Raw genomic sequence first — 15,953 nt, 5'->3', positions numbered from 1 at the left:
TACTTTAAAAAAAAAGTACACACAATACACAATACATTTTAGCTTTTATAACTTAGGATACCAACCCCTTTTTTTCTGAGTGTTAATTGAAATTATACAGGTCTTATTGAAGGAACTTACTTAGTTATTCTTACTCATATGCTGATGTTAAAAATATATATATTCTACATGGATAATGAATATGGCACTGTCATGTCCGTTATGTCACTTCACTTTCAAAACCTCCTGGGATAGCCATAAAGTGTCCATATCGAATATGAACTCCAGGATCTCAGGCGAAGTAGTAGGTCATCTGGATACTTTTCATCTACGTTTTTCGAATACTTTGAATTATGACATACTTCTTTTTTGCTATACTCTTTTTCCACATACTATGTAATATAGAAGTATGCATATTCAGATGCAGCAATAGTCTTTTTCTCGTAGTTGGTGGGTGGCTGATGCACTGTTTTATGGATTGTGCAGCACCAGAGGGAGTGTGAAAGAGCATTATGTGTCAGCTCTGTGTGTAGGCCCATATCTAATAGGGGTAAGAGACTTGAGGGAAAGTAGTATGCGTCTCATTTGAGGCAGGCACATTGTTTCCTTTTTTTGCTTAAAGTAAAAACCAAGATCCCTTCAGTCTCTAAACTATTATGTCACTCCATATGACAGCAGATGCCTTTGCTGCTGTTTTGGGTTTTATTGTACTGTATAAAGCTGATTTGTGTGTGAATATATTTACAGAAAGTAGTTGGTTTATAAAGGCAAAAAAGTATAAGAGAATTGTACATGTCCATAGAGCATACCGTGATGACTCATAATTTATTGTAGAGTTTTAAAGCTGTGAGCAGGTTTGGAAATCACACACACACACACCTTATATAACACTTGTACTTGCAGTGCCTGTCATCATCACTGCAGATTGCCTAAAATATTGGTGGTTAAATGTGTAGATACCACATGATTAAGATATTCGTCATATGGATTGTATAGAACTGTTTGCAGTGAGGACGTGAAACAAATGTCAGGCAGATATGCCAGATTCACTGATCGAAAAGGTCATTTTCAAGAAACAAAACAAGTTTTGTTGTTGACATTTGTGAGGCACTTTATGGCCAAACCCGGTGGCAATAGTGCATGACTAAAAACTGAGACTTACAAATACTGCATACATTTTATTTAAACATAGTGTATATCATTTATGATGTAACTGATACATGAACATATTTAGAACTTGTGAATTAAGATCAAATTTTAAATAATCTACACATACACATGTATACACATTTAAAATGTTGACTGGTTGGCTTATTTTGTGCTAAAAACATTATATAGAAAATATAACAATAACATAATAAATGAATGCATTAATAACACATTATTCTTGAATGCAGCTTGTTGCATAATACATTATTGTCAACGATAATATCTATGTTGCTTTTACCAGTTCAAATATGCATGTCGGAGCAGTAATCATACCTGCCAGATAAATGTAAAATAATATATTTAAAATAACATGGTTACACAGATGTCAAGAGGTCACCTTTACAGAGTAATAGCTCACTTCATTATGATATTACAAGGCAAGACCTTGTGTTATTGTTAGAAAGGTTTTATTTATTCTTGTATTATCAGATGACTAGAACATGACGAGTAACAAGCCCTGTGACTATGATTTTTCTGCCTCAGAAGTGTGTGTGAGTCATTTTTAAGGCTGATTCCGTTGATTAATGTTTCACTGCTGTTCTGTCTTCTCTTCTAAACTTCAGTATGGTTGCATTTATTTGATAAAAAATACAATTTTATTGTATACAATTTTTTCATTAATGCCATGATCCTTCAAAAATCATTTCAAATAAAGACTGGAGTAATTACTGCTATGAATTCAGCTTTGTTTTCAATTTTAAATTGTAATACTACATTACAATATTAGTTTTCACTAAATCTTTTACTTTTTTTTTTTTTTTTTTTTTTACAAATTATAGTGCATTAGAGACGTCTTTCAAAAAAAAAAAAAAAAAAAAAGAAAAACACTTAATTATTCCAAAATTCCAGCAGTGTATTTAAGTATATATATGTTTTCGAGAAAAAGCAGCAAACGATTTTCATGTTAAACACTTCAATTTAATTCTTCCATCCTCTTTTTCCCCTTCCTCCCACACACGCACACACATTTATTCTAGACTGTTCCTTTGTGAGTGAGAATTATGCTAATTTAATGTTTCTTTAATAACTGCTTCTTTACCCAGCATGCACTGGGCCTAATGGCACTCACCATCCTCCATTCCTAGGCTTATTTCCTGTGATTAAGAACTGCCATGGCACCATAGTTGCTTCTGTATAATTTTCTCCCAATGTTTATCAATTAAAGCCTGTCCTCTGTCTTCAAGCAGCAGACTAATTAGTCAAGCATTAAACTGAAATGGAAGTGAAGCTACACTGATGGCTGTATTGTTTGGAAAATGATGTGGAACTTGTGCGTTGTGTTCGTGCCACGTTGTGTAATTACTAGAGGCCTTTGCTGCTCGGACAATCCGGATCTGACTCAACAGGTTCAGGAAGACACATTGATGCTCATCTGGAGGGTGAGTCATGATGAGGGGGTTATTAAAGTAAATTAATAGCTGCTCTTAAAAGCTGTCTTTGGCATCTGGAAACAAATGCAAAGTGGAAGAAAGTTTGCTTATCTGTGACAGGAGTTGTTTTCTCTACTCATTAACATTAATCTGCAAGCAAAAAGAACAATTTAATGACAGTGGAAATCTGATTTGTGATGTGATTTAGCATTTTTGCTTTCCAAAAATTGCTTTTGTTTGTATCAAAGATATTCATAATCAAATCTGTGCATTTTTTTCTTATGCCTTTGAGTTTTGTCTTATGTTTTATAGCTCCTTGCTCTGTTGTCATCAAATGTAATATTTAAATCTATAAAATATGTCCTGCTTGGACAAGTTAAAACAAAAGTCATTTTAGCATGAGCTGGAAAAGAATAGTTTCAGTTGCAATGAAATGTTACCCGTTTAGGTATGTTGTTATTCTCATTTGTTACCAGTAAGATCAGAAATTGGCACCATATAAGTAAAACAGTGTACAAACCCAATTCCAAAAAAATTGTGACACTGTACAAATTGTGAGTAAAAAAAATTTAATAATTTACAAATCTCATAAACTTATATTTTATTCACAGTAGAATATAGATAACATATCAAATATTGAAAGTGAGACATTTTGAAATGGCATGCCAAATATTGGCTCATTTTGGATTTCATGAGAGCTACACTACAAAAAAGCTGGGACAGGTAGCAATAAGAGGCCGCAAAAGTTAAATGTACATATAAGGAACAGCTGGACCCATTTGCAACTTATTAGGTCAATTGGCAACATGATTGGATATAAAAAGAGCCTCTCAGAGTGGTTGTGTCTCTCAGAAGTCAAGATGGTCAGAGGATCACCAATACCCCCAATGCTGCAGCGAAAAATAGTGGAGCAATATCAGAAAGGAGTTTCTCAGAGAAAAATTGCAAAGAGGTTGAAGTTATTATCATCTATAGTGCATAATATCATCCAAAGATTCAGAGAATCTGGAACAATCTCTGTGCGTAAGGGTCAAGGCCAGAGAACCATACTGGATGCCTGTGATCTTCGGGCCCTTAGACGGCACTGCATCACATACATGAATGCTACTGTAATGAAAATCACAACATGGGCTCAGGAATACTTCCAGAAAACATTGTTGGTGAACACAATCCACCGTGTCATTCGCCGTTGCCGGCTAAAACTGTATAGATCAAAAAATAAGCCATATCTAAATATGTTCCAGTCAAGTCAAGTCACCTTTATTTATATAGCGCTTTAAACAAAATACATTGCGTCAAAGCAACTGAACAACATTCATTAGGAAAACAGTGTGTCAATAGTGCAAAATGATAGTTAAAGGCAGTTCATCACTGAATTCAGTGATGTCATCTCTGTTCAATTAAATAGTGTCTGTGCATTTATTTGCAATCAAGTCAACGATATCGCTGTAGATGAAGTGACCCCAACTAAGCAAGCCAGAGGCGACAGCGGCAAGGAACCAAAACTCCATCGGTGACAGAATGGAGAAAAAAACCTTGGGAGAAACCAGGCTCAGTTGGGGGGCCAGTTCTCCTCTGACCAGACGAAACCAGTAGTTCAATTCCAGGCTGCAGCAAAGTCAGATTGTGCAGAAGAATCATCTGTTTCCTGTGGTCATGTCCTGGTGGTCCTCTGAGACAAGGTCTTTACAGGGGATCTGTATCTGGGGCTCTAGTTGTCCTGGTCTCGGCTGTCTTTCAGGGCAGTAGAGGTCCAGAAGCATAGGCGTTTTCTTTGAGCCAAGGCTCATTTAAAATGGACTGTGGCAAAGTGGAAAACTGTTCTGTTCTTTTTGGAAAACTGGGACGCCATGTCATCCGGACTAAAGAGGACAAGGACAACCCAAGTTGTTATCAGCACTCCGTTCAGAAGCCTGCGTCTCTGATGGTATGGGGTTGGATAAGTGGATGTGGCATAGGCAGCTTACACATCTGGAAAGGCACCATCAATGCAGAAAGGTATATACAATTTCTAGAACAACATATGCTCCCATCCAGATGTATTCTCTTTCAGGGAAGACCTTGCATTTTCCAACATGACAATGCCAGACCACATACTGCATCAATTACAACATCATGGCTGCGTAAAAGAAGGAACCGGGTACTGAAATGGCCAGCCTGCCGTCCAGATCTTTCACCCATAGGAAACATTTGGCACAACATAAAGAGAAAGATGCGACAAAGGAGACCTAAGACAGTTGAGCAACTAGAAGCCTGTATTAGACAAAAATGGGACAACAATCCTATTCCTAAACTTGAGCAACGTGTCTCCTCAGTCCCCAGACGTTTGCAGACTGTTATAAAAAGAGGAGGGGATGCCACACAGTGGTCAACATGGCCTTGTCCCAACTTTTTTTATATGAGTTGATGACATTAAATTTAAAATCAACTTATTTTTCCCTTAAAATTCTACATTTTCTCAGTTTAAACATTTGATATATCATCTATGTTGTATTCTGAATAAAATATTGACATTTGAAACTTCCACACCATTGCATTCTGCTGTTATTCACAATTTGTACAGTGTCCCAACTTTTTTGGAATCGGATTTGTACAATAAAATTAGTGTTACATATGTTAACTGATGACAGTTACTAAAAATCTTAAAGATATAATGTCAGTATCATATGATTAATGTATCATATATAGGTGTTTCATATATTTGAACAGCTCTGTGGCAAAAATTATTTAAAATGATCCCGGTCCCCTTTCATTTCACAGTATTTTAAATATATTTGCTGAGGTGCAATCACTTCAAGGCCAAAGACAAACACTAAACATACTTGAATGTGTAATTGAATAAAATGAGGGTAAAGTACCAAATTATTTAGGTAATCGCTTCTTTAGTAAGTCTTTAGCCCATAACAACCAGTACTTTGCAGACCCACATGTGCCGATGGTGGCCCACAGGGTGGTAAAATTGGGATAATCTACAGCGGAAGCTCGGTGAAGTCCAAATTTAACGCAGAGAGTGGGTTATCATCATCATCATCGTGATAAATATAATTATCTGCTCCAGCAGCAACCAGCTCTCTGTCTTTCTCTCCCATTTCTGAGATGCGTCATATGGCTAGGTCAAATCCATACAAGTGCCAGGAAGCGAAATAAAGCAAATTAGGAAAATGAAAGCGAGAAACTACATAAAGCATTGAGTCACTAGCAGTCAAATCCTGTAACTCTTATCAAGGGAGGGCTGAATCTTGCCCTTTGTCCTTCTGGAAGTTTTAAACACTCCAATATGTGTAGCCTTAAAACGTTTGACAGTGCCTCTAAAATATCAATTTGCTACTGTTCCTGGAATCGTCACCAGCGAAAGCACTTCATAGAACTGTGTCTGTTATCCTCACACCTACTTTTCCCACTCACCAAACAGACACACTATCACTTCTGCTGTAACAGCAATGGTCAGTAGAAGACTGAGGCAAAATGCTGATGCTTTTTGGTAACAGCCACTAGGTGGTGTTTCTATAGCTCAGTCGCCATTTTGGAGTGAAAATTCCAACTGAATAACAGATAAACAGAAACAGACAGAATAACAATGAAAGAGAAGTCAATGTGGAATAAAAGAACAAAATGTTGCCCTGTTGAAAAAAACCCCAGCATATGCTTGTTAGGTATGTTTTGAGGATGGGATGCTGGTTTGAGCTGTTTTAAAGGGTTAGTTCATCGAAAAATCATAATTATGTTATTAATAACTCACCCTCATGTCGTTCCAAACACGTGAGACCTCAGTTTATCTTTGGAACACTGTTTAAGATATTTTAGATTTAGTCCGAGAGCTCTCAGTCCCTCCATTGAAACTGTGTGTACGGTATACTGTCCATGTCCAGAAAGGTAAGAAAAACATCATCAAAGTAGTCCATGTGACATCAGAGGGTCCGTTAGAATATTTTGAAGCATCGAAAATACATTTTGGTCCAAAAATAGCAAAAACTACGACTTTATTCAGCATTATCTTCTCTTCCGTGTTTGTTGTGAGAGAGTTCAAAACAAAGCAGTTTGTCATATCCGGTTCGCGAACGAATCATTCGATGTAACCGGATCTTTTTGAACCAGTTCACCAAATTGAACTGAATCGTTTTAAACGGTTCGCGTCTTCAATAAGAGAGAACTGAAGATGAACACCAAGCCGAGCCAGATAATGAACAAATGATTGACTCATCGGTTTTCGGATCACCAGTAGTTCTTTCGGACAGTTCGATTCAATAAACCGGTTGAAGAAAACGGTTCACTGGCTTGGCTCGGTGTTCATCTTCAGTTCTCTCTTCACAGTAGTTCAGTCAGTGTACTGTTTGAGTAAATTAATTACTCTGGGATATCTCACAACAGACCGGAAGAAAAGACAATGCTGAATAAAGTCGTAGTTTTTGCTATTTTTGGACCAAAATGTATTTTCAATGCTTCAAAAAATTCTAACTGACCCTATTATGTCACATGGACTACTTTGATGATGTTTTTCTTACCTTTCTGGACATGGACAGTATACCGTGCACACAGCTTCAATCGAGGGACTGAGAGCTCTCGGACTAAATCTAAAATATCTTAAACAGTGTTCCAAAGATAAACGGGGGTCTCACGGGTTTGGAACGACATGAGGGTGAGTTATTAATAACATAATTATGATTTTTCGATGAACTAACCCTTTAAGCTGGTCCTTTGCTGGTCATGTGCTGGTCCAGCCATCTTTAAGACCAGCACATGACCAGCAATGAACCAGCATAAACTAGCAATGGACCAGCTCAAACCAGCAACCCAGCTTCAAAACATACCTAACCAGCATATGCTGTTTTTTTCAACAGGGTGGTCAATCCACTGCAAAAACATTTGAGATTATGTATTGATTTGGAGAGGAGGCCTTGGAGTAAAAAAGGTTGAGAACCACTGGCTTGGACAAATATTTCACATGCTGAGAATAATAACCTAACATATAAGTATATAAACCTACCTTTCATGCCAGAAAAATACGAATTGGCCAAAATGCTTTGTTTGACTTTTCTGAGATCATCTACTCTTCCCTGTGGATTACCTCTGACCCACTTTCTATATGTTCTGAATTTCTGCTTTTTGAATTTTAGAATATTGAATTTGATATTCCATATTTCTTCTCCATCTTGAAAACTTTAAGTGATTTGCTGTCTAAGATTTCAGAACCAAAAAAAATCTGTTTGAAAATACGTCTATAAAACTCTGCCATAAAACCATTTAGCTCTTTTAAATTTCAAATGTCTAATATTCAAGCAAGAATTTTTTTTTTAATTCAGAACTATGTTAAATACCACATAATATTCAGTTTGTTAAATGACACTTGCCAAAAATTCTTATTTACACAAAACTAATTCAGTTAGTTTTGTCATATTATAAGCTCCGTAGCAGCATTTCATTATGAACCCGAGATGCGTCTCAGTGCTACCTGTCTTTGGTGGAAAAGCGGAAGTGCAATCTTTCCTGCTAGGAAATCTAGGCATTAATTCCAGGACCCAATATTTTCATAAATGTATTTTTACTGATGCATTGTCTGTGTTACTGGAGAAACTACACTCATTCAATTGCAAAAACACATACATCGAGTCCCTCCCAAGGTCATATATGACCCACAAATTGCAATTTAGACCGACAGAAATTGTTATTGTGATTCATTAGGTATCATCTTTCTATGATTATTAGACAACTGACCATCTGCAGCGTAAACCTATTTTTGGTTTGTACTTGTGCTGCTAAAGGAGAGAGAGAGGATTACTTTAGAGGCCCTCCAGATCCTCCAGAGAGATAGTCATAAAGCAATCAATTATCTTATTTTTGACTCAAAGTCAACAACTGTGACAAATTAAAGTAGTTTGCAAGATATTAATTAATTAAAAATGTGTGCAAGATAATATTTTGTATTATAACAAAAATGTATTACATTACAGTATTTCCTGCTTCATGCAGCACGCAGAGGAAATCTTTCATTTTGCATCATGTATTCTTATATATTGGGTCCACAGGATAATGCATGTTTTTCTCACCATGTTGGATGCCTTGTGTACTGAAATTCATTCATAAAAGCTTCTTGAAAGAGGCCTTCTTTGTGACTGCCTGCTCTGTGGCTGATAGTAAAAGACTGTTTCTCAGACACAGATTATGTCAAATCCAAGATTAAATTTCTTTGTCAGTTATAGCAGTTTCTTCTAAGTCCAGGCCTTGGTTAAATCTGTGTGTGGAAAACTGGCTCAAAAAGCATTTCTCATTTGAGCATCAACTTCACACACTTCTGGTTACTGTTAATAGGTTACTTATTTAATATAATTTTAAATACGATGTAGCGGATCTGACTCGAATCAGACAAATTAAAGAGTCAATTAGGACTGTGGTTGAAACACAAGCGAATTCCTCAGTAAGGCAACAGGAAGTCATAAAACATTCTGTGCCACAAGTAAGATAACCAACCAACCAACTCTTTCACAGAACAGCTTTCAACATTAACACCACTAGAACAATTATAGACAATTTCAATTCGGAGAAGAGATTGTCAAATTTGTTGTTCGTAATTGATAGGCAATGCCGGACATCACGTGTAAACCCATGAGAGTACTACACAAGATCCTTTGACTTCCCCCACCTAGCAGAACCAGACTGAAATTCCTAAGGGGGGCATCTGGTCTCCACAGAAATCTTTGTCAGATAATGGCACAAAAAACTGTCTTTTCTACATATATATATATGGATGAAAATGAACTCAAAAAGACTTATAAATGAATATCAGTCCATCGCTTCACTCCATATTCATTTATATGTAACCCACACATTTGACTATCATGTTTATAATCACTTATTGTGTATGTCTTTTAATAACTATTGGATAGCTTAAGGATACATATTCATGTTTCATATGTATGTGCTTGAATCTGCTTGCTTGAAACAGTAATGACCATCAGTTATTTGTCAAATGTATCATTCTTGTTATAGGAATCATGTCCAAAATAAGACCCTGCAAGAGCAGGAAAATTCGGACCATGTGCTTGATAAGATAACATATGATTTATGATACCCCCGAGCCAAGGCAATATCTGATTGGTCAAGACAACATTTGAGGTGTGGCCAACAGGCCAGTTTAAATACTCAGGACACCATAACATTCTGCTTTTAGTTTTAGCCTTGCTTCTGCTATTAGCCATGCCTGCTTTTAGCTTTTAGCTTGTAGCTTTGCTTCCTAGCTTTAGCTTTTAGCCATGATTTAAGCGTTCTTTGAGCACTGTTCCAGCGTGCTTCGGCCTGCACGCCTGCTGCTACTTAGCCACGATGAGAAGAAACACCACCTAGTCTCGTCAAACTTTACTTCTTTTCCGTTTGAGAGTTTCGTGTTCTGAGTTACACACAGCTTCAATGGAGGGACTGAGAGCTCTCGGACTAAATCTAAAATATCTTAAACTGTGTTCCAAAGATAAACGGAGGTCTTACAGGTTTGAAACAACATGAGGGTAAGTTATTAATTACATAATTTTGCTATCTGGGTGAACTAACCCTTTAAGTTTTGTAACGTCGAGTCTCCGACGTCTGACCTCGAGTGCCCGTTCAACTTCAACCAGCCACACAACTCTGCATCGTCAGCCAACGCCCAACCACGGGCTTCCCAAGACGTCACTTCAGCGACTACTGAACTTCCAGCCAATCAGCGACATCGGGAAACCCCCTTTCAACGACAACAAAGGGACACCTTTACACAGGCAATGTACCTTCAGACATTTGTACTGGTGTATCTAATATAATTTTAACCTCATTGAGGAACTCAATGCGAGGGTTAATTAAGTGATTGATGGCTGTTCATGTCTATGCAATTTCACGTATTGCTGTAAACTTGGGATTCCACATTTCCATTCTCTTAAACTCATCTTTCCCTAACTTTCGATCTTCCTTCAACTTGTGTGAATGTTTGAGTGCGTGCATTTATGTGTTAGGTTAGTTTATATGTCTTAGATTTATCTAATAAAGCCTTATTCATATTAAAAAGAGAAGTATCTTGTGTTTTGTGCTTACAAGTTAATGTCTTAAACTGCCGATCTTGTTACTGTGCTAATTGATAGTGTTTTCACTATACTTTGGATATTAATATCCAGCGCAGATTTGATGTTAAACGGCTCGTTCAGTGAATCGCATGGCGTCTCAGTGATCAGCCGTGAAACAGTGATTCTGTTCAAATTCCCTTTAAAATCTTAAATGATTCCCTTTGAGCTAAATTGACCTGTTTCCCTTACAACAATATAAAATATTATTTTTTACAATTGAACATTTTGAATAAGAAAATAATGTTAAATACTTTTTAAAATCTTAAAATAATGAAACAAATGTTTGACATTTATTGAGTGCCGAATACCATCCAGTCTGTGCTCTGAAGTGACAGCTAAGTCGTTAATGAGTAAGTTAGTGATGCAGTTGTGAAATTATGACTAGGCCTTACTCATGTTAATAATTCAGTCTCTCAATATCCATGTTAAAATATAATGCATGTTAGAAAGGATTTGACAATTAAAATAAAAATGTGACATAAGTTACAAATAAGAAGAAATCTGGATAAATAAATGTCTTTCAAGCTTTTCATAACAGCATGCATGTAATACAACTTACAAAACTGTGTGAGTGCAAAAGATGTCTCCACTTACTTGCATTTAATGAAGTTGATGGCTGTAATTGTGTGTCTGGATGGGTGTCTTCATGTGTACTCGTGAAAAGAATGAGGGAGAAGGTGATCTGCTCTGTCATGAGACACTCTATAATAAGGTCTGGTACGAGGAACAGATGGACATTATTTGAGAGACAGAACTGGAACTAAATGAGTGTAATGACAAGCCAATTGCTTCAGTAGAGCAAGAGTGACGTGAAACTAATGGAGGAGGAGAAACGAAAGGACAGAGGTGGAACAGTGAGAACGATGGAAGGGCTGACCGTGACGGAAAGACATAAATCATGTTTGCAAAGTAAAGAGAAAGTATTACGGAGAAGAGAAAAACAGAATAGCAACAGGAAAAAATGTGATAGAGAAAGAGAGAAAGATTAACAACATGGGGAGAGAGGAGGGGCATAATTTGCTGATGGATAGATTCTCAGCACATCCATTACACTGTTGCCTGTTTCTCAGACGTCACACATTTTCTCCAAGGACTCCTCGTGCACTTTCCCATCATGAAAGGCAATTACAAAACACCCTAGTGGAAAAAGAGGCTGATTTTCCACCATGTTAACATCCTTTTTTCTTGTCACTGCCTTTACCAGTTGCCTAACAGCTGTAATATACCGTACATACAGTAAGTGATTTAGGATTTTATTGTATTAATTATTTTTGAAAAATAAAAATGAAATTTGAAAGTGTTGTTTATACAGTTAAAATTATATATTTTTGTAGTATTGTTAGATACTGTATTACATTATTAATGGATAGATTTTTACAGTGCACTTTTCCACAAATATATTAAGCAACACAAGTTTTCAGCACTGATAAAAAAGCCATCCTTTTAATGTATTATATTACACATTAAATGCTTAAAACAATCAGTTTTAAGTACTTTTCATTTCAAACTTTCAAGTCATAAATCATCCTGTACTGTACTCGTGAGGCACAGAGGAACAAGTACATTCTTCATGTCTCTGACATCAGCATCTGTTTAAGTAATGAGTTCAGCAAGTTTGTTTCACTGTGCCTCGTTTCACTCAGGCACAATATAGTTGTGCAATAGCTTAAACCGATTTAATTTGTTGAACAAATAGTTTGTTTAAACAAAGCTGACAACTCCATTATGGCTAATACAACATCAATCACCAAAAAATTAAGTCTTTCTTTATCGCCACCATCTTTTCTCTTCTCTCCATCCTCTTTAGATATCTTTATGGCTCTCTTTCCAAAAACAGCTGCTCCCAGTAATCCCGGAGCTGTTTCACTGTCTCATGGCCCTCACAAAACTGCTTTAAATCTGCCCAGTCTGATGCATATAAATATGAACCAAAACCAAGCCTTGAATCTCACTTTTAACACTGTTCAGGTGAGCTGTTAGTGCCTTCTTTGCTAAAGAAGTGTCTGTCCCGTACAGGTCAATATTAAAGCGTAGAGACCCTCCGTTAAAGGGAATAGGATAGGGAGGTGTGTGGAAGCTCATAAACAGGGGTTTCCCAACAGAACCATCTACAAACCACGTCAAGTTTCGCCTTGCCAAGATGTGAAGGTTACTCTCCATGAGCTTCAAAGGCTGCCAATCCTGGATGATCGCACCGCCTGGAAGCTGAAGTCTAGAAGACAAGTCTGAATCCAAGAGAAGGGTCTTAAGGGCTTCCAAGTCCTTTACTGGCACTAAAGGACTGCTACTGTTAGACTCATTTGACACAACCAGTTTGTCCTTTAGACCTGAGACAAAGCTATCAAAACCTTCAGAATCCCCCCATAGGGAAAGAACGGCCTGGTTGATAAAGACACAAACAGAAAAAAATTACTGTTAATTTTAGTGGTATTACTATTACTATTCATAGCTTTCATGTGACTTCACGCCCTTATAGAAAAGTCAACCTGAAGGGCAAAACATGGCTTTCCTCCACTGACTGACAGCTCTTTTTTTCTCCAAGTATGCAGTAAATATAACAAAGTAAGATGCTGATAATACAGACCAAATTGATAACTTTTAATATCATTATTTTAATATATTTTAAGTGATTTTTTTCACAATAAATATTTTATAATGTCACGCTGTTTTTAATGATTGAAATATTGCGGCAGGTGCTTTATGTGGATTGCAAATGGCCAAAACTTGCATTTTGTTCACATGTCCTCATTTTATTCTTTTGGAAGGTAATCTAAATATTTGTGGAATGGAAGGAAAGATATGGAAAATTGACAGGCTTGTGCTGCAGTTCTTTTTGTGTTTGCCCTCCAGATCTTCGACCCGGTCAGGTGACTAAAAACTATGTATTAGTGGTATGGATCAAAAGGTAGTGAGAGGAAGTAAAGAAAAAAAAGATTAATTAATTTAAAACAACTATCAAAAATAATAGAGACACAAAATGCAGATTACAAAGCATTTTGATTAGTAAACACTTTTTTTAATGAATAACTTACATTTGCAGCTGATTTAGAACATATTAAAAGATATGATAAAGGTATGATGCTACAACACGTTTTCCATTTAACTATTTAATACTTTCCATGTGTTTGTTAATAAATTAGGTGTCATAAATTATTTATTTAGTCTATTGTTCATTATTGTTCACTATTGTTAATTGTTCATTCATTTTTGTTCATGATACATTAAATAAAGTTAATTTATAGAACTCCCTTTTCCAGTTTTAACTCACCCGTCTGGCCAAAAGCCTGAACTTGCTCAGTTTTTCAGGCCCTGGGTCATCTCCTCTAGTGAGGCGCTTGGTCTTCACATTAGGGTAGACCTTCTTTATGTAGCCATCAAAAAATCTCTGGATCACTCCGGCCAGACCACAACCCCTTTCGTTTGGACACACTCTTAATCCCTCAACTATTACAGTTTCACCTCCATCAACCAGCAGGCCTGACTCCAGAACCACCTAAAGGCACAAAGGAATAATTATTGCAAAGGTTGAAATAACTGGTACCAGTCTGATTATGATTGCGATCATAAAATATTATGACAGCAAATTCCAGTTTGCAAAATCAAGCAGCATACAGTAACACTGTTTTACGTACTGGAAGCTGCAGGAGTAATCGATTTTCCTTTATCTTTGAGATTAAAAATATTAATATACTATTTAGAAAGTACTGTTAGTTAACAGAAAGAGAAAAAAAGTGGTCTGCTTTTCTTAACACTCAATATGATAATTATAAAACATGCTCCTAGTAGCTTAATGGAGCTTCAGGGCAGCCGGTAGAGGTTTAGTAGTGTTTAACAGTTCAATATAATACTAGTGAAATGATAGAATCAAACAATTACAATGGCGCTGCTGGCCTTATCTGACCACCCTAGACTTAGTATATGAAGAGGAAAACTGTCCAGTGTTATAAATGTCAGATACTGCATTCAGGTATATGGGTCATCTTGAGTCAATCAATTATGTGCACAGCAGAGAACACACACATTGATGTGGTTCATTTAAGCCACAAGATAAAATGTTGTCTTTCTGCGAAGCATGGGATTTCTCGATAGACACATCATGATTTACTTTACCCATTAACTTTTTCTTATCATAACAGTTAGTGATTTGAATAGTCCATTGATTATAAAACATGTAATTTCTTGGACATCCTAGAGTTTATAACATAATATATGTTTAAGACAAAGTGAGTGTGTCTACTTGCTAAAATCAAGGTAGAACTGAAAAATAAATGCAACAATCGTGCAATTTAAAAATGTTTCCTCACAGATTTTGGCTGAGGTTCAAATTTAAAACATTTACCTCTTGTATCTCTTACCAGCTTCCAATCTCTCCGGGCTATAATAACCACTCTTCCTGGCTCAGTCATCCAGGAGTGATAGCGATGTGGAAGGTAGTCATTGCCACCATATATGTCTTGTGAGATGGCCATCACGTCATCGTAATCCTCTGGTCTGGCCAGACAGAAGGTCAGTCCATCACTTTCACCCACACAGTGTGAATCCATTGTTACTTCTGCATGGATTAACTGGATTGTAAAACACAGATGTGTGTGTGTGTGTGTGTGTGTGTGTGTGTGTGTGTGTGTGTGTGTGTGTGCGCGTGTGTGTGTGTGTCTAGTTCCAGTAACAAATAAACAAACAGATTATTTTATTTTAAACAGAAAATATATATATAAAATACATAATTGTATTATATATATATATATATATATATATATATATATATATATTATATTATATATAAAAAAATTTAAAACCATCATTTTTATCGATTGAAATGATTAGCCTAAATATTTCAAACAAAAGCAGATCTAATATACGTAGCCTATGTAGCAACAATTAATGAAACCATTTAATTATATTGCTATGGATAACATTAAGCAAAAATTATATATATATAATTCCAATCTGGATGACAGTCTACTACTAAGAAACAGCAATTTGATCTTGCTATGATCATGTGGTCTGGTCACATCAACCACTTATTAAAGGATTGCTTAAAATCAACTACAAACATTCTACTTTCAAAAACACATCATAAGCATGGCTAAAATAAGTTTAGAAGCGACGTTAGCCTCAAATATCTTCATAAACTAAAACCGGTGCAGAAGATTCCTTCAGAAGTGTAGTGTTATGTGTTGGAGTCTGCAGGACTTACCGCGTGGCGTACTTGTATCGACAGTCATGTGATTTTGGCGTTGTGCTCCAGACATACACAATCAGTATGTGACAGTACAGTTTCCCTCCTCGGTCGAGCATGGACTTTAAACTCTTG

General features: G+C 36.4%; 1 protein-coding gene across 1 annotated transcript; it reads right to left on the bottom strand.

The window, feature by feature from the left end:
• Positions 1–12,053: 12,053 nt before the first annotated feature.
• LOC132114125 (histidine N-acetyltransferase-like) lies at positions 12,054–15,202 on the bottom strand. The gene is made up of 3 exons (XM_059522254.1): positions 14,995–15,202; positions 13,908–14,132; positions 12,054–13,018 (listed from the first exon to the last, which is right to left on the bottom strand). The coding sequence occupies exons 1-3, from the start codon at positions 15,181–15,183 to the stop codon at positions 12,533–12,535; spliced, it is 900 nt and encodes a 299-aa protein (XP_059378237.1). The 5' UTR covers positions 15,184–15,202; the 3' UTR covers positions 12,054–12,532.
• Between the last annotated feature and the right edge of the window lie 751 nt (positions 15,203–15,953).

Source organism: Carassius carassius, chromosome 3 (assembly GCF_963082965.1).
Source record: "Carassius carassius chromosome 3, fCarCar2.1, whole genome shotgun sequence".
NCBI classification, from domain to species: domain Eukaryota; kingdom Metazoa; phylum Chordata; class Actinopteri; order Cypriniformes; family Cyprinidae; genus Carassius; species Carassius carassius.
This window is presented reverse-complemented; position numbering and strand designations above follow the sequence as displayed.

Excerpts from the sequence above, each read along its gene's own strand:
- LOC132114125 (XM_059522254.1), bottom strand. The coding sequence starts at position 15,183 with ATGGATTCACACTGTGTGGGTGAAAGTGATGGACTGACCTTCTGTCTG. Across the intron at positions 14,133-14,994 it reads CCCGGAGAGATTGGAAGCTG|GTGGTTCTGGAGTCAGGCCT; the intron begins GTAAGAGATACA and ends TTGTGCCTTTAG. Across the intron at positions 13,019-13,907 it reads TCAGGCTTTTGGCCAGACGG|GCCGTTCTTTCCCTATGGGG; the intron begins GTGAGTTAAAAC and ends TTTATCAACCAG.